Below are 27,627 nucleotides of genomic sequence, written 5' to 3'. Positions count from 1 at the left end.
CATCTGTTTCTATGTCTTAACACCCACCCGTGATTCCTTTCACCCAGTCACCCATCACCTCTCTGTGACCCTTCTCCCTCACACCAGTTCGTGCATCCATGACCCCAGCTAACCACGCAAGCAAACAACCCTGTGTTCATTCATTTAATGCTCTCATTTCTCACCTGAGCACTCCGGCTTCCATCAGTTTGTCCATCCATTCACCACTCAGACCACACAACCATTTTCATACCATTCAAAATCCATCCATCCAACCCAAACCATTCATCCAATTCCAACCATTCATTCACCTATTTGATCCCATCCATCCATCCATTCATCCATCCCTTTCTCTTCCATCCATCCTTCTATCCATTCAACCCTCCACCGACAGACCCACCCATCCAGTCACTTATTCCCTCCCATTCATCCCATGCATCTTTTCATTCACGTGCTCACTCCCAGCTCTCCATCCATCCAACCACCCCCATTCATCCATCATCCAAGTACACACATAGTCCCATTGCATCCACGCAATCCAACCATCCATCCAACCACCCCCATTCATCCATCATCCACCTACACACATAGTCCCATTGCATCCACGCAACCCAACCATCCATCCATCCATCCAATCAGCCATCCTTATCCATCCATCATCCACTAACCCTCCCTCCATCCAAGCATCCTTCCAATCCCACCTGCTCCATCCATTCCTTAAGATTTATCATCTGCTCTATCACCTCCATGCTTCTACCTCCATCTCCCATCCATCCTCCATCCATCAATCCCTACAATCATACTCTTCTCTCCTCCCTGCCTTTCCTCCCATCCCAAAGTTCCATCCATCCATCCATCCATCCATCCATCCATCCATCCATCCATCCCTCCATCCCTCCCTCCCTCTAATCACACTCATCTCCCCTCCCTGTTCCCATTCCTACATCCATCCATAAAACACCACCCAAGACATGTCTCCACTTCCCAGTCTTCTGTCCCACTGCATCCCCAGGGCCAGCAAGGACCATGGATGGAGCTCACAGACCCCTCACCTGTGACGATGTCGGTGGAGATGGGGCCCAGGCGCTTCCGACCCCACACCCCATAGAGGTTGAACTTGTAGCGGCGTGACGGGGACAGCCCAGGCACGGTCAGTGTGTGGGAACCACCGTCCACGGGCACAACCTGGGGCTGCCCTTGGGCATCCTTGTACTGCAGCGTGAAGGAGTCAAAGGTGCCCTCGGGGACGCTCCAGTCCAGCTGGACGGAGTCGGGGGTGACCTGGGAGGCTGTCAGCTCTCCCAGGACTGGCTGGGATGGGGGTTCCTCCTCCTTTGGTTGGTCTGGTTCTGTAAGAGTAACATCATAGTTGAGAACACTTTGCAGACATCCATCCATCCATCCATCCATCCATCCATCCATCCATCCATCCATCCATCCATCTGTCCATCCATCCCAAACCATCCTTTCACCTACTCTATCTATCCAGCAAACCATCTATACCATTCCCATCCATCCATCCATCCATCCATCCACACACTCACCCATCCAATCACCTATTCCATCCCATCCATGCCACTCATCCATTCTTTCAGCTGTCGAATCGCATGTCTTCATCCAGTAACCCATCCAGTCCCATTCCTACTATCCATCCCATCTCATCCATGAAAGCATCCATCCAACCATCCCAATCCATTCATTATCCACTAATCAATGTAACCCCATCCATCCATCCATGCATCCATCCATCCCCATCAATCCATTAACCACCAATCCATCCAATCCCATCTATCCATCCATCCATCCATCCATCCATCCATCCATCCATCCATCCATTCATCCATCCATCCCTCCAGTCACACTCATCTCTCCTCCCTGTTCCCATCCCTACATCCATCCATAAAACACCACCCAAGAGATGTCCCCACTGCCCTGTTTTCTGTCCCACTGCATCCCCAGGGCCAGAAGGGACCATGGGTGGAGCCCACAGACCCCTCACCTGTGATGATGTCGGTGGAGATGGGGCCCAGGCGCTTCCGACCCCACACCCCATAGAGGTTGAACTTGTAGCGGCGTGACGGGGACAGCCCAGGCACGGTCAGCGTGCGGGAACCACCATCCACAGGCACCACCTGGGGCTGCCCTTGGGCATCCTTGTACTGCAGCGTGAAGGAGTCAAAGGTGCCCTCGGGGACGCTCCAGTCCAGCTGGACGGAGTCGGGGGTGACCTGGGAGGCTGTCAGCTCTCCCAGGACTGGCTGGGATGGGGGTTCCTCCTCTTTTGGTTGGTCTGGTTCTGTAAGAGTGACATCACAATGAATAACACTTTGGAGACATCCTTCCATCTGTCCATCCAACCATTCCCATAAAATCCATCCACCTATTTGTTTCCATCCATCCATCCATCCATCCATCCATCCATCCATCCATCCATCCATCCCTCCCTCCCTCCCTCCCTCCCTCCCTCCCATTCTCTTCCTTCCATCCTTCTATCCATTAAACCCTCCATCCACCGACCTGCCCATCTAGTCACCTATTCCCTCCCATTCATCCCATGCATCCTTTCATTTATCAGCCAATTCCAGCTCTTCATCCATCCAACCATCCCCACCCATCCATCATCCACCTACACACATAGTCCCATCGCATCCATGCATCCCAACCATACATCCATCCACCCATCTCCATCAATTCATCATCCACCAACCCACCCATCCCCCTCCATCCATCGATCCTTGCAATCCCACCTGCTCCATCCATTCTTGCAGTTGTCCCATCTGCTCTGTCCATCTCCTCCATGCATCCACCCCCATCTCCCCTCCATCCTCCATCCATCAGTCCCTCTAATCACACTCATCTCTCCTCCCTGTTCCCATTCCTACATCCATCCATAAAACACCACCCAAGAGATGTCCCCACTGCCCTGTCTTCTGTCCCACTGCATCCCCAGGGCCAGAAGGGACCACGGGTGGAGCCCACAGACACCTCACCTGTGACGATGTCGGTAGAGACGGGGCCCAGGCGCTTCCGACCCCACACCCCATAGAGGTTGAACTTGTAGCGACGTGACGGGGACAGCCCAGGCACGGTCAGCGTGCGGGAACCACCATCCACGGGCACCACCTGGGGCTGCCCTTGTGCATCCCTGTACTGCAGCGTGAAGGAGTCAAAGGTGCCCTCGGGGACGCTCCAGTCCAGCTGGACGGAGTTTGGGGTGACCTGGGAGGCCGTCAGCTCGCCCAGGACTGGCTGGGATGGGGGTTCCTCCTCCTTTGGTTGGTCTGGTTCTGTAAGAGTAACATCATAGTTGAGAACACTTTGCAGACACCCATCCATCCATCCATGCATCCATCCATCCATCCCTGCAGTCACCCAACCATCATTCATCTCTCTCAACCATCCATCCTTTCATCCATTTCCCACTCCACCTCTTTGCCCACCCAGACACTCACCCGTTCCATTGTCTGTTTGTTGGCATGTCCACCTTCCAGACATCCAGGAGTCTGTCCTTCCATCTGTTTCTATGTCTTAACACCCACCCGTGATTCCTTTCACCCAGTCACCCATCACCTCTCTGTGACCCTTCTCCCTTACACCAGTTCGTGCATCCATGAAGCCAGCTAACCACGCAAGCAAACAACCCTGTGCTCATTCATTTAATGCTCTCATTTCTCACCTGAGCACTCCGGCTTCCATCAGTTTGTCCATCCATTCACCACTCAGACCACACAACCATTTTCATACCATTCAAAATCCATCCATCCAACCCAAACCATTCATCCAATTCCAACCATTCATTCACCTATTTGATCCCATCCATCCATCCATTCATCCATCCCTTTCTCTTCCATCCATCCTTCTATCCATTCAACCCTCCACCGACAGACCCACCCATCCAGTCACTTATTCCCTCCCATTCATCCCATGCATCTTTTCATTCACGTGCTCACTCCCAGCTCTCCATCCATCCAACCACCCCCATTCATCCATCATCCACCTACACACATAGTCCCATTGCATCCACGCAACCCAACCATCCATCCATCCATCCAATCAGCCATCCTTATCCATCCATCATCCACTAACCCTCCCTCCATCCAAGCATCCTTCCAATCCCACCTGCTCCATCCATTCCTTAAGATTTATCATCTGCTCTATCACCTCCATGCTTCTACCTCCATCTCCCATCCATCCTCCATCCATCAATCCCTACAATCATACTCTTCTCTCCTCCCTGCCTTTCCTCCCATCCCAAAGTACCATCCATCCATCCATCCATCCATCCATCCATCCATCCATCCATCCATCCATCCATCCCTCTAATCACACTCATCTCCCCTCCCTGTTCCCATTCCTACATCCATCCATAAAACACCACCCAAGACATGTCTCCACTTCCCAGTCTTCTGTCCCACTGCATCCCCAGGGCCAGCAAGGACCATGGATGGAGCTCACAGACCCCTCACCTGTGACAATGTCGGTGGAGATGGGGCCCAGGCGCTTCCGACCCCACACCCCATAGAGGTTGAACTTGTAGCGGCGTGACGGGGACAGCCCAGGCACGGTCAGTGTGTGGGAACCACCGTCCACGGGCACAACCTGGGGCTGCCCTTGGGCATCCTTGTACTGCAGCGTGAAGGAATCAAAGGTTCCCTCGGGGACGCTCCAGTCCAGCTGGACGGAGTCGGGGGTGACCTGGGAGGCTGTCAGCTCTCCCAGGACTGGCTGGGATGGGGGTTCCTCCTCCTTTGGTTGGTCTGGTTCTGTAAGAGTAACATCATAGTTGAGAACACTTTGCAGACATCCATCCATCCATCCATCCATCCATCCATCCATCCATCTGTCCATCCATCCCAAACCATCCTTTCACCTACTCTATCTATCCAGCAAACCATCTATACCATTCCCATCCATCCTTCCATCCCTCCGTCCATCCATTCATTAATCCATCCATCCATCCATCCATCCATCCATCCATCCATCCATCCATCCCAAACCATCCTTTCACCTACTCTATCTATCCAGCAATCCATCTATACCATTCCCATCCATCCATCCATCCATCCATCCATCCATCCACACACTCACCCATCCAATCACCTATTCCATCCCATCCATGCCACTCATCCATTCTTTCAGCTGTCGAATCGCATGTCTTCATCCAGTCATCCATCCAGTCCCATCCCTACCATCCATCCCATCTCATCCATGAAAGCATCCATCCAACCATCCCAATCCATTCATTATCCACTAATCAATGTAACCCCATCCATCCATCCATGCATCCATCCATCCCCATCAATCCATTAACCACCAATCCATCCAATCCCATCTATCCATCTATCCATCCATCCATCCATCCATGCATCCATTCATCCATCCATCCATCCAGTCACACTCATCTCTCCTCCCTGTTCCCATCCCTACATCCATCCATAAAACACCACCCAAGAGACGTCTCCACTGCCCTGTTTTCTGTCCCACTGCATCCCCAGGGCCAGCAGGGGCGATGGATGGAGCCCACAGCCCCCTCACCTGTGATGATGTCGGTGGAGATGGGGCCCAGGCGCTTCCGACCCCACACCCCATAGAGGTTGAACTTGTAGCGGCGTGACGGGGACAGCCCAGGCACGGTCAGCGTGCGGGAACCACCATCCACAGGCACCACCTGGGGCTGCCCTTGGGCATCTCTGTACTGCAGCGTGAAGGAGTCAAAGGTGCCCTCGGGGACACTCCAGTCCAGCTGGACAGAGTTGGGGGTGACCTGGGTGGCTGTCAGCTCGCCCAGGACTGGCTGGGATGAGGGTTCTTCCTCCTTTGGTTGGGCTGGTGCTATAAGAGTAACATCAAAATGGAAAATACTTTGGAGACATCCATCCACCCATCCATCCATCCATCCATCCATCCATCCATCCATCCATCCATCCATCCATCCATCCATCCATCCATCCGCAGTTCCTTCCATCCCTTCAGTCACCCACCCATCATTCATCTCTCTCAACCATCCATCCTTTCATCCATATCCCACTCCACCTCTTTGTCTACCCAGCCACTCACCCTTTCCATTGTCTCTTTGCTGGCATTTCCACCTTCCAGACATCTTGGAGTGTGTCCTTCCTTCTGTCTGTGTATCTCAGCACTCACCCATGCTTCCTTTCACCCAGTCACCCATCATCTCCCCATGCTCTTCTATCACAAATTCATGGATCTATGACCCCAGCTGTCTAAGCAGAGAACCATCCACCCATTCATTTGTTGCTTGGATCAGACTTGGCGTGGTCAGGATAAGCAAGGATGGAATTTGAGGCTACACCTTGTATTCTGGCTTTAATTTTGGACCCCTCACTCCAAGAAAGCCCTTGAGGGTCTGAAGAGCATCTGGAACTTGGAAGGGGTTGGAGAAGGAGAGAAGGGGCTGAGAGGAGTTTGGTCTAGAGAAGAGGAGGCTGAGGGGAGACCTCATTGCACTCTGCAGCTCCCAGAAAGAAGGTTGTGGTGAGGTGAGTGTCGGTCTCTTCTTCAAAGGAACAAGGGAGGGGATGAGAGGAACTGGCCTCAAGTTGGGTCATAGGAAGTTTAGATTGGATATGAGGATTATGTCCTTCATGGAAAGAGTGGTGAATGATTGGAAGAGGATGCCCAGGTCAGTGGTGGAGTCTCCACTCCTGGAGGATTTCTAAGAATGTGGAAATGTAGCACTTTGAGACATGGTCTAGTAGGCTTGATGGGGCTGGACTGGATGATCTTAGAGGTCTCTTCCTACCTTCATGATTTCATGGTCTTATCTGTGATTATAAGTCAGGATGATGAACTAAGTCTGAACTTTGAGCTACACAAAGGAAGCCCCAAGGCTGAGTCAAGTCAGAAAACACCAAATTTTCTCCAGCTGCAAGCCCTTAAGATCAGAAAAGAGGTGTCTTGCCCAGAAAGAGGGTTAAAACCAACTTGGGAGAAGAACCCATCTCCTGAAGTATCATTTGATGAGCTATTGCATGAAGACCATGTGGAAGATGTGGATCTGACCTCATGTGCACCTACGCCCACCAAGAGATCAAGGGCCAGATGCTCATGCCTTATTCTTCAAGGTCAAAGGACCACAGACGTGCCAAGGCTCCAAATCCAAAGAGGACATGGAAGGGGCACATAGATGTCCTCACCTGTGACAGCATTGGTGGAGATGAGACCAATTCGCTTCTGACCCCACACCCCATAGAGGTTGAACTTGTAGCGGCGTGATGGGGACAGCCCAGGCACGGTCACCCTGCGGGAGCTGCCATCGACCGCAAGCGCTTGAGGTTGGCCTTGGGCATCCCTGTACTGCACGGTGAAGGAGTCAAAGGTGCCCTCGAGGACGTTCCACTCCAGCTGGATGGAGTCAGGGGTGACCTTGGAGACTGTGAGCTCTCCCAGGCGGGGCCGGGCTGGTGGTTCCTCCAACGGTGGGGCTGGTTCTGGAATGGAGATGACCCAAAGCAGAATGTGAAGAACCATCCATGTGTGCTATTGCTAAAGCCATCCACTTATCTGTCTCATCATGCAGCCTTCAATCCAAGCACCCATCCATCCTCACAATGATCCTGTCAGGTGCTGTGTCCATCCAATCATCTCTTCTTCTGGCCTTCGGTCTGTTCTCGTGTCTGTCCACTCATTTATCTATTCAAGGTTCCAGGCTTCCATCTAACCTTCTATCTTCTATCTAACCTTCCATCTGTCCAACCATGATTCATCCATCCTTTCATGCATGATTCATCCATCCAAGCCAGCCAGCCAATGACCACCCACCCATCCATCCACCTCTCTATCCAACCTTCTATCCAACCACCACCCATCCACCCTTCCTTCCGCTTACCCACCATACAAACTTCCATCTTTGCATCCATCTATTCACTCATTCAACCACAATCCTGTCTTCCATCCATCCATCCATCCATCCATCCATCCATCCATCCATCCATCCACCCACATCTCTATTCAGCCTTCCATCCATCCACATACCCATCCACGTGTCCTACCATCCAATCACTATCCAGTCATCCTTCCTTTCATCCATTCCTTCTTCCACTCATCCGACCATCTCTCCATCCATCCATCCATCCATCCATCCATCCATCCATCCATCCATTTATCCAACCTTCCATCTATCCAACCATGATTCATCCATCCTTTCACCCACCCAACCACTACACACTCATCCATCCACTCAACTACCTCTCCATCCATCCATCCATCCATTCATCATCCTTCCATCCACACAACCATCCCCTCCTCATTTTCCAAGACTAGATAAGCCTCAACATTGAGTTCCTTCCATTGCCACCATGGACCACCCGTTGTTACCTGCTTTGGCTACGACCCCTTGGGGCTCCATCAGCTCCACCTCATAGATGTTCTCCCAGTCCAGTGGGGGCTCTTCCGTACCACTGACCCCTGTTCCCAGAAGAGGAGTGGGTGGTTATGGGATGTCCCCATCCGATGCCGTTCCCGTCTCCATCCCTGTCACCCACCTGCCTTCACCAGGAATGTGTAGGACTTGGAGACTTGTCCCCTCACCACGCCGTGCACCTCCACCCGGTACGTGGCCCCTGGCACCAGCCCTGTCACCCGTGCCACCGCTGTGTCCCCTGGCACCCGGAGCTCCCCCTCGTCCCCATCCAGCTCTTCCAGGAGCCGGTAACGGATCACCACAGTCTCTGCGTGGCCCCGAAGCCCATCCAGGTCCACCAGTGCCTCACCAGCAGCTCCTGGCATCAACTGGGGCTTGGGATGGGGGACCTGGGGGAGGAGCTGGTGACGCAACAGAGCTGGGCTACGGCGGAGAAGGTAAGAGAAGATCGCACGGGCTACGGCTGGTACTGTTTGGTTGCCCCGGAGGGGGAAGTTGGTAGCCCGGAGGTGGCTCTCCAGGCGCTGCAGCAAGGAGCCGTTGTAGGAGGAGAGCTTGGCCCCAAATTCCTGCAGGGATGGGATGCTTGGGAGTGCTGGGGACAGTGGGGATGCTGGGGACACTGGGTACCATGGAGATGGAGGTGACACAGGGGACTGTGCTGGTGCTGGCGACCGGGGAGATGTAGGTGGCTTTACGGGCACTGGGGATGCTTGTGCTTCTGGGGACCTTGGAGGCATTTGGGATCCTGGTGCCTCTGGGGACACTGGTGATGCGGGTTTCACTGGAGACCTTGGGGATTCTGGTGACCCCGGAGACCCTCGAGATCCTGGGGATGCTGGAAATCTTGGAGATGCTGGTGACCCCAAAGACCCTGGTGACCCCAAAGGTGCATCCGGTGACACTGGGGACCTTGGGGATGCCGGAGAGCCTCGAGCTGATGGTGACGCTGGGGCCACTGGTGATGCTGGGAACTCCAGGGGACCCTGAGGAGACCCTGGGGACCCCACATGGGGGGGCAGGATCTGGGCAAGCGCTGTGAGAGCAAAGGGGACCAGGGTCAGCAACCTGTCCCAAAAGTCCCTCTGCGCCACAGCCCGGGGACTCACACTGGGGACATGGGGAAGGGCAGGGACAGACGGACGTGTACGGACAGACTGGGACACCCATGGAAGCAGACTGGGACAGACAGACTGACAGGGACAGACTGAGGTCATCTGGGCCCAGGCAACAGGGGAAGGCACAAGTAGATATGGGGACATGTGTAGCCCTTGGGGCAGAGGAACCATGGGGACACAAGGACCCGTGGGGACCCATGGGACACATGAAACCATGGGGAAAGATGGATCCATAGGGACAGATAAACTTGTGGGGACAGAGGAATGCATGGGGACACACGGACATGTGGGGACAGACAGAACTGGGGGAATCACAAACCCACGGGGACACATGGATCCATGGGGACACAAGGACCCACATGGACACAAATAGAATCACAGAATCATAGAATCACCAGGTTGGAAAAGGCCTCTTGGATCATTGAATCCAACCATTCCTATTTGCCCCTAACCCATGTCCCTTAGGATCTCATCTACCCGTCTGTTAAACCCCTCCAGGGAAGGTGAATCAAACACCTCCCTGGGCAGCCTCTGCCAGTGCCCAGTGATCCTTTCTGTGAAATATTTTTTCCTAATATCCAGTCTGAACCTCCCCTGGTGAAGCTTGAGGCCATTCCCTCTCGTCCTGTCCCCTGTCACTTGGGAGAAGAGGCCAGCACCCTCCTCTCTACAACCTCCTCTCATGTAGTTGGAGAGAGCAACGAGGTCTCCCCTCAGCCTCCTCTTCTCAAAGCTAAACACCTCCAGCTCTCTCAGGCACTCCTCTTGTTCTCCAGCCCCTTCACCAGCTTCGTCGTTCTTCTCTGGACTCGCTCCAGAGCCTCAACATCCTTCTTGTGGGGAGGGGCCCAGAACTGAACACAGGATTTAAGGAGCGGTCTCACCAGTGCTGAGTCCAGAGGGAGAAGAACCTCCCTGGCCCTGCTGGTCATGCCGTTTCTGATCCAAGCCAAGATGCCATTGGCCTTCTTGGCCACCTGGGCCCCTGCTGGCTCATGTTCAGGTGGCCGTCAATCAACACCCACATAAGGACATGTACCCATAAGGACATATGGACCCATAAGACAGATTGACCCACAGCGACACACTGACCCATGGGGACACACAGAACCATGGGAACAGATGAGCCTGTGGGGACACAGAGAACCGTGGGGACACAGGGCACCATGGGGATACACAGACCCATGAGGACTAAAGGACCTGTGTGGACAGATGGAGCCATGGGGACACAGTGACGCACAGGGACAGATGAGCCTGTGGGGACAGAGAAACATGTGGGGACACACGGAACCATGAGGACACATGGACCCGTCGGGACCCACAGACCCATGGGGGCACATGGGGACAGACTGGTGGCACAGAGAACCACCAGGACAGACAGACACAAGTGGACCCATGGGGACACATGGACATGTGGGGATGGGCAGAGGCTGCAGGCACTGTCCCTGTCCCCATCCCATCCCATCCCATCCCATCCCATCCCATCCCATCCCATCCCATCCCATCCCTGTCCCACATCCATGTTCTCCTCATCCTCATCCCTGTCCCCATCCATGGGTTGTCCCCATCCCCATGTTTTCCCCACACCACCCATCCCCATGTCCATGCCATCTCCATGGCTGTCCCTGTCCCCATCCCTGTCCCCACCGCTGTCCCTATGACCATGACCATCCCATCACCATCCCCACCCCTTCACCACCCCCATCCCTGTCTCCATCCCTGTCCCCACACCCATGAACTTGCCACCACTGTCCCCATCCATATAATATCCCTGTCCTATCCCTGTCCCCATGTTCTCCCTATGCCCATGACCATCCATCATGTCCCCATCCCTGTCCCCACCTTTGTGCCACCTCCATTGCCATCTCCATGCTGTCCCCATGTTCAGAAATGGTGCCATCTTCTTGTTGTCCCCATCACTGTCCCCAAGCCCATCCCTGTGACACCCCCATCCTGTGATGTCCCCAATGCCACCTTCATCCCTGTGTTATCTCCACCTCCATCCCCATGTCATCTCCATCCCATCCCCACACTCACTCCTGTCACCATCCTTGTGGTGTCCCCCTGTCCACACCCATCACTGTCCCGATCACTGTCCTCATGTTCATCCCTGCTGCCATCTTCATGTTGTCCCCATTGGTGTCCCCATCCCCATCCTGTGATGTCCCCAACCCCATCTCTGTGTCACCTCCATCCCCATCCCCACATCATCTCCACACTGTCCCCATTCCTGTTGATATCCTCGTGGTGTCCCCCTCTCCATACCCATTGTCATCTCCACACTGTCCCCATCCCTGTCCCAGTGCTCATCCCTGTCACCATCCTCATGGTGTTCCCACCTCCACACCCGCTGACATCTCCATGTTGTCCCTATCCCTGTCCCCATCCCCATCCCCAACCCAGTGCCATCTCCATGCTCTCCCCACCCCCACAGTGTCCCCGTCCCCTCGTGGTCCCCGTGTCAAGCAGGTGGCACCTACGGGTGCGGACGCGCAGGGTGCCAGGTGCCCCGAGGTGCTTCTCCCGCTGGGGTTGGATGAAGATCTCGAAGGTGTGGCCAGGTGACAGCCCTGTCACCTCAAATGTGACAGCAGAGCCGGGCAGCTCATGGGTGGTCATCGCCGCTGGCTCATCCTGGGGACAAGGACACAGTGGGGACACCAGAGGGGAACACCATGGTGGGACTCATCCCTAAGCCAAGCAACTGATGGGTGACACCACCACGGCTCATCTTGGGGACACCATGATGGGACCCGTCTCTAAGCCAGATAGAAGATAGGTGACACCAACACAGCTCGTCCTGTGGACAAGCACATGATTCGGACACCATGGGGGGACAGCATAGTGAGATATCATGGTGGGACATCGTGGTGGAACTCATTCCTAAGCCAAGCAATCAATGGGTGATGACATCATGGTTCATCTTGGGGACAAGGGATGTGGTGGGGACACTCTGGGGACACCATGGTGGGACCCATCCCAAGCAGAAGAAGGGTGACACCAACACAGCTCATCCTGAGGAAAAGGGATGCATTGGGGACACCACGAGGGGACACCATGGTGTGACTCATCCCTAAGACAGGCACCACCATGGCTCATCCTGGGGACAAAGATGCATTGGGGACACCATGGGGACTATCTGGGGACCACCATGGGTGGGACATCATGGCGCGACCCATCTCTAAGCCAAGGAGATGATGAGTGATGATGAGTGACACCACCACTGCTCATCATGGGGACATGGAATGTGTTAGGGACACATTAAGAGGACACTCCTGGTGTCCCCCAGCATGGCAGCAGTGCCTGGTTCTGGATGTCACCTCATCCTGGGGGTGAGGATCACATTGTAGCCACCACATTGTGGCCACCACAGTGAGGCCATGGTGGCACTGGGGACCTGTCCCCACCCCTGTCCCCATCCCCAGCTCACCAGAGGGATGAGGGCCACCTGGTAACCATCCACGGGTGTTGGTGGCCGCGGCCAGGTGACACGGAAGGACGTCTGGTTGCGGGCAGCCAAGCGTGGTGTTACTGAAGGTATCTCTGTGGGGACACTGATCCATCAGCAGGTGCCACCGATGGGGACACCCTGGGGTCACCACGCTATGGGGACAACATGGGGATAGGGAATCCATGGGATTGGGACACCATGGGGATGTGGACACCATGGGCACACTATGGGGATGGGGAACCCATGGGGATGGGGACAACATGGGGATGGGGAACCCATGGGATGGGGACACCACAAGGATGGGGACACCATGGGGATACTATGGGGATGGGGAACCCATGGGGATGGGGACACCACAAGGATGGGGACACCATGGGATTGAGACACCATGGGGACACTATGGGGATGGGGAACCCATGGGATGAGGACACCATGGGGATGGAGACACCATGGGGACACTATGGGGATGGGGAGCCCATGGGATGAGGACACCATGGGGATGGAGACACCATGGGGACACTATGGGGATGGGGAGCCCATGGGATTGGGGACAACATGGGGACAGGGAATCCATGAGACTGGGACACCATGGGGATGGGGACACCATGGGGATGCTATGGGGACGGGGAGCCCATGGGATGAGGACATCTTGGGGACATGGGATGGGGAACCCATGGAGGTGGATAATCCATATGATGGGGACACCATGGGGACACCCTGAAGACACCAAGGGGGCAGGGAACCCATGGGGAAAGAATGCCATGGGGACATGGGACGAGGACACCACGGGATGGGGAACCCATGAAGTGGGGACACCACGGGGACAGTGAAGCCATGGGGTGAGGACACCATGAAGATAGGGGTCCCGCGGGATGGGGACACCTTGAGGATGAGGGCACCATGGGGACAGTGAAGCCATGGGGTGGAGACGCCATGGGATGGAGGCATCATGGGGAGAGGGGTCCCATGGGATGGGGACACCATGGGGACAGGGACACCATGGGGATAAGGAACCCACGGGACACTTGGTGACACAAGGAGGTGGTATCAAGGCTCAGGATGGTTGGGGAGGGAGCACTGGGGGGTACTGGGAGCACTCGTTTGGGGACTTTGGAGACCTTTAGTGACCTTTGGGGACACTTGGTGGCCCTTGGGGACATGACTACCATACCGAGGTGACAGCGGGGCCCCCCTCGTCCGGGGGCACAGGCGGGAGTGGCGCAGGCAGGGCCGGTGAAACCTGGGAAGCAGCGGCAGCGGCCACCAACACAGCGTCCTTGGTCATTGCAGCCTTGGGGACACTTGGGGACATCGTGGGGGACATCAGGAGATACACAGAGCTCCTGCGACAGTGTCCGGCCTGTGAAGACAACACGACAAGCCCTGTCCTCTTGTTCTCCTTGTCCCCATGTCCTCCATGTCCTCAAGTCCCCATGTCCTCCCTGTCCCTCTGTCCTCCTGTCCCTCCATTCCCTGTCTCCCTGTCCCCTCATCCCCCTGAATCCCTGTCTCCTCTTTCCCACTGTCTCACTGTCCCCATGTCTCCTGTGTTCCTCATATCCCCTTGTTCTCTATGACTTCCACAGCCCTGTGTCCCCCATGGCCCCCATGTCCTCATGTCCCCCATATCCCCAAAGTCCTTGATGTCCCCATGGCCATCATGACCTCCATGTCCCAATGTCTGCAGTGTCTGTGATGTCCCCATGTCCCCCATGTCCTCCATATCCCAATGCCCATGATGTCCCCTATGTCCCCATGTCCTCCATGGCCCCGTTTCCCCCTGTACTGGTGCCAACCTGGGCTCTCCCAATGTCCCCACACCATCCCTTTGTCCCCCATGTCCCCCATGTCCTCATGTTCTCCACATCCTCCATGGTTCTGTGTCCCCCATGTCCCCATGTTCTTCATGTTCTCCACGTCCCCCCATCTCCCCATGTCCCTCCATGTCCCCCTGTCCTCGTACCCTCCACGTCCCCATATCTCCATGTTTTCCATGGCCTCTGTGTCCCCGATGTCCCTGATGTCCCCCATTACCAGAATCGGCATGGGGTCCCCTGACGTCCACATGTACTCATGTCCTCCACGTCCCCATGTTCTCCATGTCCTCCATAGCCCCATGTCCCTCCATCTCCCCTATCTTCTCTACCTCCTCCATGTCCCCAGTGTCCCCCAGTACCGTTGCCAGCCTGTGGTTCCCCCAACGTCCCCATGTCCTCATGTCCCCCATGTCCCCCTGTCCCCATGTACTCACGTCCCCCTGTTCCCAATGTCTCCATGTCTCCATGTTCTCCGTGTTCTCCATGGTTCTATGTCCTCCACATCCCCCAAAGTCCCCCAGGTCCCCAGTGGCCCCACTGTCCCCCAGTCCTGTTGCCAGGCTGTGGTTCCCCCAATGTCCCAGTGTCCTCATGTCCCCCATATTCCCCTGTCTCCAATGTCCCCATGTCCTTCATGCCCTTTATGTTCCCCACGTTCTCCATGGCTCTATGCCCCCCTCATCCTCCAAAGTCCCCCGTGTCCCCAGTGTCCCCTGGTACTAGTGCCAGCCTGTGCTTCCACCAATGTCCCCATGTCCTCATGTCTTCCTGTTCCCCTATCCCCAATGTCCCCCTGTCTCCATGTTCTCCATGTTCTCCATGGCTCTATAGCCCCCTCATCTCCCAAAGTCCCCCATGTCCTCAATGTCCCAGCTGTCCCCTGGTACCATTGCCAGCCTATGGTTCCCCCAATGCCCCATGTCCTCATGTCCCCCTGCCTCCAATGTCCCCAGTGTCCCCATGTCCTTCATGTTCTCTATGTTCTCCATGGCTCTATGTTCTCCACATGCCTCCAAGTCCCCCATGTCCGCAATGTCCCCGCTGTCCCCTGGAGCCATTGCCAGCCTGTGGTTCCCCCAAAGTCCCCATGTCCTCATGTCCTCCATGTCCCCCTGTCCCAAATGTCCCCATGTCCTTCATGTCCTTCACATTCTCCATGGCCCCAAAGCCATCAAGAAAGACTTCAGGGCCATTGGGAAAGTGATGGAGGGCGCTGGGGCACAAATAGTATTCTGCTTCATCCCAAGGCTAAATAGAGAGGAGCGGGAAGTCAGGAAGAAGAACTCGATTAATGCCTGGCTCTGAGCCTGGTGTGAAGAAAGGGGCTTTGGATTCTTTGATCATGGGGTGGCTCACAAATGCTAAGGATGGGACACGTGTGTCTCCTAGGGGGGCTAAAGCCCTTGCTAAAAACCTAGCTGAGCTCATAAATCGAGCTTTAAACTAGATGTGAAGGGGGAGGGGGGTGAGACCAGGCTAGACAGGAACGAGCCTGGACATGGGGTACTGGTGATTCAGAAAGGGTGTGCTGGTGAGGACCACCAGTACCTCACCACACAGAAAGTGGGGGAGAACACACCTTGGGGTGCTAAGGGGGATACGGGCACTCTGGAGCTAGCTACTCCAGTTACCAGGCAATTGGGAATGAATTCTGTTCCCTCTAAGAGGGCTGAAGGCTCGGCAGCTCAGCTGAAGTGCATTTACACCAATGCATGCAGCATGGGGAATAAGAAGGAAGAGCTGGAAGCTGTCGTAGGGCAAGGAGCCTATGATGTCGTTGCCATCACAGAAACGTGGTGGGATGACTCATATAACTGGAATGCAGCTATGGTGGTACAAACTCTTCAGGCGGGACAGGAAGGGTAGGAGAGGAGGCGGGGTAGCCCTCTTTGTAAGGGAGGACTTGGACTCTGTTGAGATGGATTGTGGTGAAGAGGAGATTGACTGCCCATGGGTTAAAATCAGAGGAGCCCACCAGAAGGTAGATTTTGTGACGGGAATCTGTTACAGACCACCCAGCCAAGGAGAAGCAGCTGATGAGCTCTTGTATAAACAGCTGGGGTTAATCTCTAGATCAACAGCTCTCATTCTTGTAGGAGACTTCAGTCTTCCTGATATCTGCTGGAAGTACAATAGAGCAGAAAGGAAGCAGTCTAGGAGGTTCCTGGAGTGCGTGGAAGACAACTTCCTCGCACAGCTGGTGAATGAACCAACAAGGGAAGGTACCCTCCTGGACCTGCTGTTTGTGAACAGAGAAGGCCTTGTGGGGGATGTGGCAGTAGGAGGACGCCTAAGACAAAGCGATCATGAGATGATAGGGTTTTCTGTTCTAGGTGAAGTGAAGAGGGTGGTTAGTAGGACAGTAGCATTAAATTTCCAGAGGGCAGACTTGGAACTCTTCAGAAGGCTGGTTGGCAAAGTCTCATGGGAGACAGTCCTTAAGGGCAAGGGAGCCCATGAGGGCTGGGAGCTCGTCAAAAAGGAAATCTTAGCAGCTCAGGAGAAAGCCATCCCCGTGTTCCGGAAAAAAAAGCCGGCAGGGGAGAAAACCAGCTTGGTTGAATAGAGAGATCTTGAGTGATATCAAGAAGAAGAGAAACTTTTATGGGCTCTGGAAGAGGGGACAGGCCTCTTGGGTGGACTACAGGGGGGAAGTGAGACTGTGTAGAGAAAAAATCAGAAGGGCTAAGGCTCAGCTAGAAATCAGATTGGCAAAGTCTGTGAAAGATAACAAAAAATCCTTCTATAAATACATAAATAATAAAAGGAGGACTAGGGAGACCATACAGTCCCTATTGGACGCAGAAGGAACAACAGTGACAGGGGATGAGGAAAAGGCTGAGGTACTTAATGCCTTCTTTGCCTCAGTCTTTAGTTGTAAGGAGGGTCGTTCCCTCTGTGTACAAACCCAGGAGCTAGAGGAGCAAAATGAGGCTCCCGTGATCCAAGAGGAGGTGGTCAGAGCCTTGCTAGCCTGACTAGACACCCACAAGTCTATGGGGCCAGGTGGGATTCACCCAAGGGTATTGAAGGAGCTGGCGGGTGTGCTGGCCAAACCCCTTTCCATCATCTTCCAGCAGTTCTGGAAGACTGGGGAAGTTCCACTGGACTGGAGGCTGATGTTGTGCCCATCTACAAGAAGGGTCGCAGGGAGGATCCAGGGAACTCCAGGCCTGTCAGTCTGACCTCAGGGCCAGGGAAAGTCATGGAACAGGTGATCTTGAGTGCGATCATGAAGCTCATGCAAGAGAACCGGGTGATCAGGCCCAGTCAACACAGGTTCACAAAAGGCAGGCCTTGCCAAACTAACCTGATCGCCTTCTATGACAAAGTGACTCGGCAGCTGGATGAGGGAAAGGCTGTGGATGTATCTTCCTGGACTTCAGTAAAGCCTTTGACACAGTTTCTCACAGCATTCTGCTTTGGAAACTGTCACCTCTGGGCTGGACAGGTGCACACTCTCCTGGGTGGAAAACTGGTTGGCTGGAGGGCCCAGAGAGTGCTGGTAAATGGTGCAAAATCCAGCTGGAGGCCAGTGACAAGTGGGGTTCCCCAGGGCTCAGTGCCGGGTCCAGCCCTGTTCAATGTCTTTATCAATGACCTGGATGAAGGCATCGAGTGCACCCTGAGCAAGTTTGGGGATGACACTAAGCTGGGTGGAAGTGTGGATCTGCTGGAGGGTAGAGAGGCTCTCCAAAGGGATCTGAACAGGCTGGACTGCTGGGCAGAGTCCAACTGGATGAGGTTTAACAAGGCCAAATGCCGGGTCCTGCACTTGGGGCACAACAACCCTATGCAGTGCTACAGACTAGGAGAAGTCTGTCTAGAAAGCTGCCTGGAGGAGAGGGACCTGGGGGTGTTGGTTGACACCCGACTGAATATGAGCCTGCAGTGTGCCCAGGTGGCCAAGAAGGCCAATGGCATCTTGGCTTGGATCAGAAACGGTGTGGCCAGCAGGTCCAGGGAGGTTATTCTCCCTCTGCACTCGGCACTGGTGAGACTGCTCCTCGAATCCTGTGTTCAGTTCTGGGCCCCTCACCACAAGAAGGATGTTGAGGCTCTGGAATGAGTCCAGAGAAGAGCAACGAAGCTGGTGAGGGGGCTGGAGAACAAGAGGAGCGGCTGAGAGAGCTGGGGGTATTTAGCCTGGAGAAGAGGAGTCTGAGGGGAGACCTCATTGCTCTCTCCAACTACGTGAGAGGAGGTTGTGGAGAGGAGGGAGCTGGGCTCTTCTCCCAAGGGACGGGGGACAGGACAAGAGGGAATGGGCTCAAGCTTCACCAGGGGAGGTTTAGGCTGGACATTAGGAAAAATTTTTTCACAGGAAGGGTTATTGGTCACTGGCAGAGGCTGCCCAGGAAGGGGGTTGATTCACCTTCCTTGGAGGGGTTTAAGGGACGGGTGGACGAGGTCCTAAGGGACATGGTTTAGTGTTTGATGGGAATGGTTGGACTCAATGATCCAGTGGGTCTTTTCCAACCTGGTGATTGTATGATTCTATGGCTCTATGTCCCCCTCATCCGCCAAAGTCCCCCAGGTCCCCAGTGTCCCCGCTGTCCCGCCCGTCCTGTTGCCAGCCTGTGGTTCCCCCAATGTCCCCATGTCCCCATGTCCCCCATGTTCCCCTGTCCCCAATGTCCCCATGTCCTTCCTGCCCTTCATGTTCTCCATGTTCTCCATGGCTCCATGTCACACTCATCTCCCGAAGTCCCCCATGTCCCTAGTGCCCCCATTGTTCCCTGGTACCATTGCCAGCCTGTGGTTCCCCAATGTCCCCCTGTCCCCAAGGTCCCCAATGTCCCCCTGTCCCCATGTCTCCATGTTCTCCGTGGCTCTATGTCCCCCACATCCCCTGAAGTCCCCCACGTCCCCAGTGTCCCCACTGTCCCCTGGTACCATTGCCAGCCTATGGTTCCCCCAATGTCCCCATGTCCTCATGTCCCCCATGTCCCCCTGTCCCCAATGTCCCCATGTCTCCATGTTCTCTGTGTTCTCCGTGGCTCTATGTCCCCCTCATCCCCGAAGTCCCCCATGTCCCCAGTGTCCCCATGTCCTTCATGTTCTCCATGTTCTCCATGTCCCCAACGTCCCCACTGTCCCCTGGTACCGGTGCCAGCCTGGGGTCCCTCGATGTCCCCACAGCGTCCCTGCAGTGCCTTCACCTGCTCCTCCAGCTCCCGAAGCCGTGCCAGCACTGCCACCAGCGCTGCTGCCCCACAGCGTGGGGACATGGGAGGGGACACTGGAGGGGACACCAGTGAGCTCCCCGTGTCCCCTCCCAGAGCCAGCACCACCAGCAGCAGCGGCAGTGCTGGGGGCATCGTCCAGTGGGACCTGTGGGACAGATGGACACTTGTAGAGACACAGGGACATCGGCAAGGGACACTCAGGGAACAGAGGGACACTTGGGGGGACGTCAGTAAGGGACACCCAGGGGATACCCAGACATCAGTGAGGGACAGGAGTGAGTACAGAGGGACATGCAGGGGACAGACGGACACCCCTAAGGGACATCAAAGGGGAAAGACGGACACGATGGGGACATAGGGACATCAGTAAGGGACACACAATGGACAGACAGACAGTGGTGGGAACAGATGGACAAGTGTGGGGGCGTGGGAGCACCTGTAGGGACATCCAGGGGACAGACGGACACCCCTAAGGGACACCAAAGGGGAAAGATGGACACTTGAGAGGATATGGGGATATCATAAGGCACACCCAGGGGACAGGTGGACAGTGATGTGGACAGATGGACATGCATGGGAGCACATGGACTCCCCATAAGGACACCAATGGGACAGACGAACTTCCTGGGGACATAGGGACATCAGTAAGAGACACACAATGGACAGACAGACAGTGGTGAGAGGCAGTGGTGGGGACAGATGGACAAGTGTGGAGGCATGGGAGCGCCTGTAGGGACATCCAGGGGACAGACAGACACGTGTGGGGAGACCCAGGGGACACCTGGACATCAGCAAGAGACAACAGTGGGGACAGATAGACACTCAGTGGACACATGGACATGTGTGGAGACATGGGGACACGTGTAGGGACACCCAGGGAACAGATGGACAGTGGTGAGGGACATGGGTGGGGACAGATGGACACCCCTAAGGGACAGTGGTGGGGACAGACAGACACGTGAGGGGACATGGGGACACCTGTAAGTACACGCAGGGGACAGACGGACATTGTCGAGAGGCAGCGGTGGGGACAGACAGACGCTGTGACCCACGGTCACCACAATGCCACTTGCGTGACCCCAGCACCAGTGCCCCCAGTAACCCCAGTAAACACCAGTACTACTAGTAACCCAGTCACCTACAGCTGCTCCAGTCAAACCAGTAACACCAGTAAGCCCAGTAAGCACCAGTAAAAACCAGTAAAAGCAGTAACCCCAGTCACCTCCAGCCACTCCAGCTGATCCTGCCACACCAGGAACACCAGTAAGACCAGTAAACACCAGCAAAGCCAGTAAAACCTGTCACCTCCAGCTGCTCCAGCTGCTCCAGCCGCTCCAGCTGCACCAGTAACCCCAGTAAACACCAATAAACTTGTCACCTCCAGCTGCTTCAGCTGCTCTGGCAGCACCAGTAACCCCAGTAAACACCAGTAAACACCAGTAAACACCAGTAACCCCACTCAACTACAGCTGCTCCACGTGCACCAGTAACCCAAGTCAATTCCAGCCCTTCCAGCTGCTCCAGTAACACCAGTAAACACCAGTAAAACCAAGTAAAACCAGTAACCCCACTCACCTCCAGCCACTCCAGATGAACCTGCCTCACCAGGAACACCAGTAAACCCAGTAAACACCAGTAAAACCAGTCACCTCCAGATGCTGTAGCTACTCCGGCTGTACCAGTAACCCCAGTAAGACCCAGTAAACACCAGTAAAATGAGTAAACTTGTCACCTCCAGCCACACCAGAAACAACAGTAAGACCAGTAAACCAGTAAAACCAGCTACCCAGTCACCTCCAGCCAATCCAGTAACCACAGCAAACACCAGTTAACACCAGTAAAAAACAGTAAACACCAATAAAATCAGCAACGCAGTCACCTCCAGCTGCTCCAGCCACACCAGTAACCCTCGTAAACACCAGTCAAACCAGTAACCCTGAGACCTCCAGCTTTTCCAGCTGCACCAGTAACACCAGTAAACACCAGTAAACACCAGTAACACCAGCAACCCCACTCACCTCCAGCTGCTCCAGCTACACCAGTAAACACTAGTAAAACCAGTAACCCCGGTCACCTCTGGCTGCACCAGCAGCAGCAGTAACCCCTGTAAGCCCCAGTAAACACCAGTAAACACCAGTAAACACCAGTAACCCCAGTATCCTGCTCCCCGCCAGTCCCTCTGGCCGCCCCCGTCCCTCCCAGTAACCCCCAGTAACGCCCAGTAACTGCCGCCCCCGCCACCCCAGGGGACCGGGCGGGCCCCCCCCCCATATGTTTATGGGGTACCAGTTGCCATGGTAACCAAACATCTGGGCGCGGCCGCAGCTGGAAGGGGGGGGTGCAGCCAAGGGCGGCTCATAGCAACACCAGTAACACCAGTAAACCACCTCCACAGCTCTCAGTGACACCAGTAACACCAGTAATGAATCCTCAAAGTGCCCAGTAACACCAGTAACATCAGTTATGGGGGGGGCTATGTTGGGCTATGAAGGCAATGGGGGGGCTATGGGGGGCTATGGGGAGCTAGGGGGGCTATAGGGGTCTATGGGAGGCTATAGGGACTGCAAGGGCTATAGGGAGCTATGGGGGGCCATGTGGGCTATAGGGGGCTTTGGGGAGGCTACAGGGGGCTCTGGGGACTCTATGGGGCTGGAGGGGCTATAGGGGCTATGGGGGGCTATGGGGAGGCTACGGGGGGCTAGGAGGGGCTATGGGGGACTATAGGGGCTGTGTGGAGCTATAGGGACTGTGAAGGGCTATGGGGGCTCTATGGGGCTGGAGGGACTATGGGTGGGCTATGGGGGGCTATGGGGAGTTATGGGGGCTGTGGGGGTCTATGGGGTCTTTGGGGGCTATGGGAGCTATGGGAGGATATGGGGAGGCTATGGGGGGCTATGGGGGGCTATAGTGGGCTGTGGGGGCCTATAGGGGTGCTATGAGGGGCTATGGGGTCTCTATGGGGCTGAAGGGGCTATGAGTGGTGCTATGGGGCCTATGTAGGCTTTAGGTGGGTTATGGGGGGCTATGGGGAGTTGGAGGGGCTGTGGGGGTCTATGGGAGCTATGGGGGGCTATGGGGAGGCTATGGGGAGCTATGGGGGCTGTGAGGGGCTATGGGGGGCTATAGTGGGCTGTGGGGGCCTATAGGGGTGCTATGAGGGGCTATGGGGTCTCTATGGGGCTGGAGGGGCTATGGGTGGGCTGTGGGGGGGCTATGTGGGCTATAGGTGGGCTATGGGGGGCTATGGGGATTTATGGGGGCTGTGGGGGTCTATGGGGTCTGTGGGGGCTATGGGGGGCTATGGGGACTACGATGGGACTATAGGGACTATGAGGGGCTACAGGGGCTCTATGGGGCTGAAGGGGCTATGAGTGGTGCTATGGGGCCTATGTGGGCTTTAGGTGGGTTATGGGGGGCTATGGGGAGTTAGAGGGGCTGTGGGGGTCTATGGGAGCTATGGGGGGCTATGGGGAGGCTATGGGGGCTGTGAGGGGCTATGGGGGGCTATAGTGGGCTGTGGGGGCCTATAGGGGTGCTATGAGGGGCTATGGGGTCTCTATGGGGCTGGAGGGGCTATGGGTGGGCTGTGGGGGGCTATGTGGGCTATAGGTGGGCTATGGGGGGCTATGGGGATTTATGGGGGCTGTGGGGGTCTATGGGGTCTGTGGGAGCTATGGGGGGCTATGGGGACTACGATGGGACTATAGGGACTATGAGGGGCTACAGGGGCTCTATGGGGCTGAAGGGGCTATGAGTGGTACTATGGGGCCTATGTGGGCTTTAGGTGGGTTATGGGGGGCTATGGGGAGTTAGAGGGGCTGTGGGGGTCTATGGGAGCTATGGGAGCTATGGGGGGCTATGGGGAGGCTACGGGGGCTATGGGGGCTGTGAGGGGCTATGGGGGCTATAGTGGACTGTGGGGGCCTATAGGGGTGCTATGAGGGGCTATGGGGTCTCTATGGGGCTGGAGGGGCTATGGGTGGGCTGTGGGGGGCTATGGTGGGCTACAGGTGGGCTATGGGGGGCTATGGGGAGTTAGAGGGCCTGTGGGGGGTCTATGGGGTCTAAGGGGGGCTATAGGGGCTGTGTGGGGCTATAAGGACTACAGGGGCTATGGGGGCTATAGGGGGCTATGGGGGGCTATGGGGAGGCTGTGGGAGGCTAGGAGGGGCTGTGGGGGCTATAGGGGGCTATGGGGAACTTTAGGGGCTGCGTGGGGCTGTAAGGACTATGAGGGGCTATGGGGGCTCTATGGGGCTGCAGTGGCTATGGGTGGGCTATGGGGCCTATGTGGGCTATAGGTGGGTTATGGGGGGCTATGAGGAGTTATGGGGGCTATGGCGGGTCTATGGGAGCTATGGGGGCTCTATGGGGCTGGGTGGGCTATGGTGAGCTATAGGTGGGTTATGGGGGGCTATGGGGAGTTATGGGGACTGTGGGGGGTCTATGGGAGCTATGGGGACTCTATGGGGCTGGGTGGGCTATGGTGGGCTATAAGTGGATTATGGGGGGCTATGGGGAGTTATAGGGGCTGTGGGGGTCTATGGGGTCTGTGGGGTCTGTGGGGGCTATGGGGTGCTATGGTGGCCAGGGGGGGCTATGGGGGCTATTGGAGATTATGGGAGCTATGGGCCGGCTGTGGCAGGGCTGTGAATCTCTATGGACCAATATGGGTCTCTATGGGTCTCTATTGGTCTCTATGGGTTCCTATCAGTCTCTATGGGTCTCTGTTGATCTCTGTGGGTCTGTATGGTCTCTATGGGTCTTTATGGGTTCCCATGTGTCTCTTATGGTCTCTGTGGGTCTCTATGGTCCCTATGGGTCTCTGTGGGTCTCTGTTGGTCTCTATGGGTCTCTATGAATCCTCATGGATCCCTACGGGTCTCTATGGTCTCTGTTGGTCTCTGTGGTCCCTATGTATTTCTATGGATCTCTCTGGGTCTCTGTTGCTCTCTATGGGTTGCTGTGGGGCAGCACTTTGGGGTCCGATGGAGCGGGTGGTTCTGCCAAGGAATGTTCTGGGCAGCAATCCCAGTCCCGCCCAGTGCTTCCCAGTTCCCAGTGTTCCTTGTATCTCCACCCCAGCTCCCTCTTCCCTATCCCCGTTTCCAGTCCATCCCAGTTCCCTGTCCCATCCCAGTTCCTGGTGCCTCCAACCCAGTTCCCAATTGCCCCATCCCAGGCCCTCCAATTCCCCATCCCAGCTCCCAGTGTCCCAGATGTTCCCAGTGACCCCTTCCCAGTTCCCAGTCCCTCCCAGTTAATCCTAGTGTCCTGATCCCAGTTCCCAGTTTCCCCATCCAGTTCCCAGTGTTCCCAGTGCCACCATCCCAGTCCCTCCCAGTGGCCCCATCCCAATGTCCAGTGTCCCCATCCCAGCTTCCAGTTTCCACATCCCAGTTTCCAGTCCCTTCTAGGACCTTGAGAAACCGACCAGAGCTCCCTGGGACCCCTTTAGAGCCTTCAAGGACCAGTCTAGGAGCCTGAGGAACCCTCTAGAGCCTCCTGGAACCCCTTTAGGGCCTTCTAGGACCCTTCTAGGACACCCAGGAACCCTCTAGAACCCTGATGGGACCCCTTTAGGGCATTCTAGGACTACTATAGGACCCCCAGGAACCCTCTAGAGTCCCCTTGGGCCCTTTTAAGACCTTCTAGGACCCCTTGAACCCCTGTAAAGCCTCTTTGGACCCTTTAGGCTCCTCTAGGACACCCCTAGAACCCCCAGGAACCATCTAGAGCCTATTTAGCGCCATCTAGAACCCTTCTAAAACACCCAGAACCCCTCTAGATCCCACTGTGACCCCTTTAGGGCCTTCTAGGACCCTTCTAGGACGCCGAGGAACCCTCAGCAAGTCATAAAGCTGCAGACTCAGAACTCATCACACCACCTGAAGTTGTCCAAGCAGCATCAACAGTCAAGGGGAACCAAAACCAAGTGGGTGAGGAGGGAGATGCTACGCAGAACTTATCCAGCCAACCTGAATTTTGCAAAATTCTTCAGTCACGTTGCAGAATTTGCATCCAACCACATAAGAACCAAAAAAAATACCCTTTGGAATTAATTATGATTAGTAGAAATTAGGATGCTTTTCCTCTTTGACATGCCTGCCAGGCTAAGATGAAAGATTGCTGGCCCTTCCATTTCTGTACCGCGTTTTATGTTCCCCTTTCAGTAATGAGCTATAATTTGCAGAACTCTAAGTTACTGGCTTTTTTTCAGACCTAGATAGCTATGAGTGACCCATAGATTATGTGTTCAGGATTGACTTTCATCTATTGAAACTAGACACATGCTTATCTTTTAAATGAAACAGGCTATTTGGTTTTCATGGATACTTTATCACAAGCTTAGGGATCAGAAAAGGCTGGACTGCTGGGCTGAGACCAATGGGATGAGGTTTAACAAGGCCAAATGCCGGGTCCTGCACTTGGGGCACAACAACCCTGAGCAGCTCCAGACTAGGAGAAGTCTGTCTAGAAAGCTGCCTGGAGGAGAAAGGACCTGGGGGTGTTGATTGACAGCGACTGAACATGAGCCAGCAGGGGCCCAGGTGGCCAAGAAGGCCAATGGCATCTTGGCTTGGATCAGACACGGTGTGGCCAGCAGGTCCAGAGAGGTTATTCTCCCTCTGCACTTGGCACTGGTGAGACCGCTCCTTGAATCCTGTGTTCAGTTCTGGGCCCCTCACCACAAGAAGGATGTTGAGGCTCTGGAGCGAGTCCAGAGAAGAGCAACGAAGCTGGTGAAGGGGCTGGAGAACAAGAGGAGTGGCTGAGAGAGCTGGAGGTGTTTAGCTTGGAGAAGAGGAGGCTGAGGGGAGACCTCATTGCTCTCTACAACTATGTGAGAGGAGGTTGTGGAGAGGAGGGAGCTGGGCTCTTCTCCCAAGGGACAGGGGACAGGACAAGAGGAAATGGCCTCAAGCTTCACCAGGGGAGGTTTAGGCTGGACATTAGCTAAAAATATTTCACAGAAAGGATCATTGGGCACTGGCAGAGGCTGCCTAGGAAGGGTGGTTGAGTCACCTTCCCTGGAGGTGTTTAAGGGATGGGTGGACGAGGTGCTGAGGGGCATGGGTTAGTTTTTGATGGGAATGGTTGGACTCAATGATCCGGTGGGTCTTTTCCAAAGTGGTGATTCTGTGATTCTATGATTCTATGATTCTATGACCTGGCTGGTAGAGACGATGCCCAAGGCAGGGCCATGAGGTCAATATTGCCTTTGACACTGACCTTCACCCTGTGGGTCTGAGCTCTGGGGAGCTGTCAGGCAGATGAGATGTCCCTGCAAAAAGCCAACCCAGGATCTCTGCTGGCCTCTTCCATGCCCCATGGAGGAGGAACTGAGGGAAAGGGCCATGTTCAGACAGGAGAAGAGAAAGTCTCAGGAGCCTCTGAGCAGCCTGCAGTCCCTATGGGAAGGTTTTCAGGAAGATGGAGGCAATCTTCTCACTCTGGCACGTGGCAGGAGGATAACAGATAATTGACAGATGTTCAAACAAGGAAGATTCTTTTTGGAGCTGATGATCCAATGGGTCTTTTCCAATCTGGTGATTCTACGATTCTGTGATTCAGGCTGAAGATATGAAAAGCCATTTCCACAATGAGGGCATCAAAGCATTACAACAGTTTCCTTCAGTAAGGGAAGATGAGGTTTGTGATCAGCTGAGGAATCTGAACTTATATAAGC

General features: G+C 55.1%; 1 protein-coding gene across 1 annotated transcript in view; it reads right to left on the bottom strand.

The window, feature by feature from the left end:
• Nucleotides 1-21,999, bottom strand: part of LOC138733939 (tenascin-X-like) — a 58,952-nt gene extending 36,953 nt beyond the window's left edge. The window contains exons 1-13 of the mRNA XM_069881459.1: nucleotides 21,956-21,999; nucleotides 19,856-20,082; nucleotides 14,103-14,291; nucleotides 12,911-13,023; nucleotides 11,961-12,114; nucleotides 8,484-9,398; nucleotides 8,317-8,406; nucleotides 7,137-7,430; nucleotides 5,515-5,811; nucleotides 4,446-4,742; nucleotides 2,970-3,266; nucleotides 1,979-2,275; nucleotides 1,032-1,328 (exon numbers count right to left, since the gene is read on the bottom strand). Of these exons, the coding sequence (XP_069737560.1) occupies nucleotides 1,032-1,328; nucleotides 1,979-2,275; nucleotides 2,970-3,266; nucleotides 4,446-4,742; nucleotides 5,515-5,811; nucleotides 7,137-7,430; nucleotides 8,317-8,406; nucleotides 8,484-9,398; nucleotides 11,961-12,114; nucleotides 12,911-13,023; nucleotides 14,103-14,291; nucleotides 19,856-20,069 (3,454 nt within the window). The 5' untranslated portion in view covers nucleotides 20,070-20,082; nucleotides 21,956-21,999. The remainder of the gene's footprint in view (nucleotides 1-1,031; nucleotides 1,329-1,978; nucleotides 2,276-2,969; nucleotides 3,267-4,445; nucleotides 4,743-5,514; nucleotides 5,812-7,136; nucleotides 7,431-8,316; nucleotides 8,407-8,483; nucleotides 9,399-11,960; nucleotides 12,115-12,910; nucleotides 13,024-14,102; nucleotides 14,292-19,855; nucleotides 20,083-21,955) is intronic.
• Between the last annotated feature and the right edge of the window lie 5,628 nt (nucleotides 22,000-27,627).

The sequence above is a fragment of the Phaenicophaeus curvirostris genome, unplaced genomic scaffold, assembly GCF_032191515.1.
Source record: "Phaenicophaeus curvirostris isolate KB17595 unplaced genomic scaffold, BPBGC_Pcur_1.0 scaffold_48, whole genome shotgun sequence".
NCBI classification, from domain to species: domain Eukaryota; kingdom Metazoa; phylum Chordata; class Aves; order Cuculiformes; family Cuculidae; genus Phaenicophaeus; species Phaenicophaeus curvirostris.
This window is presented reverse-complemented; position numbering and strand designations above follow the sequence as displayed.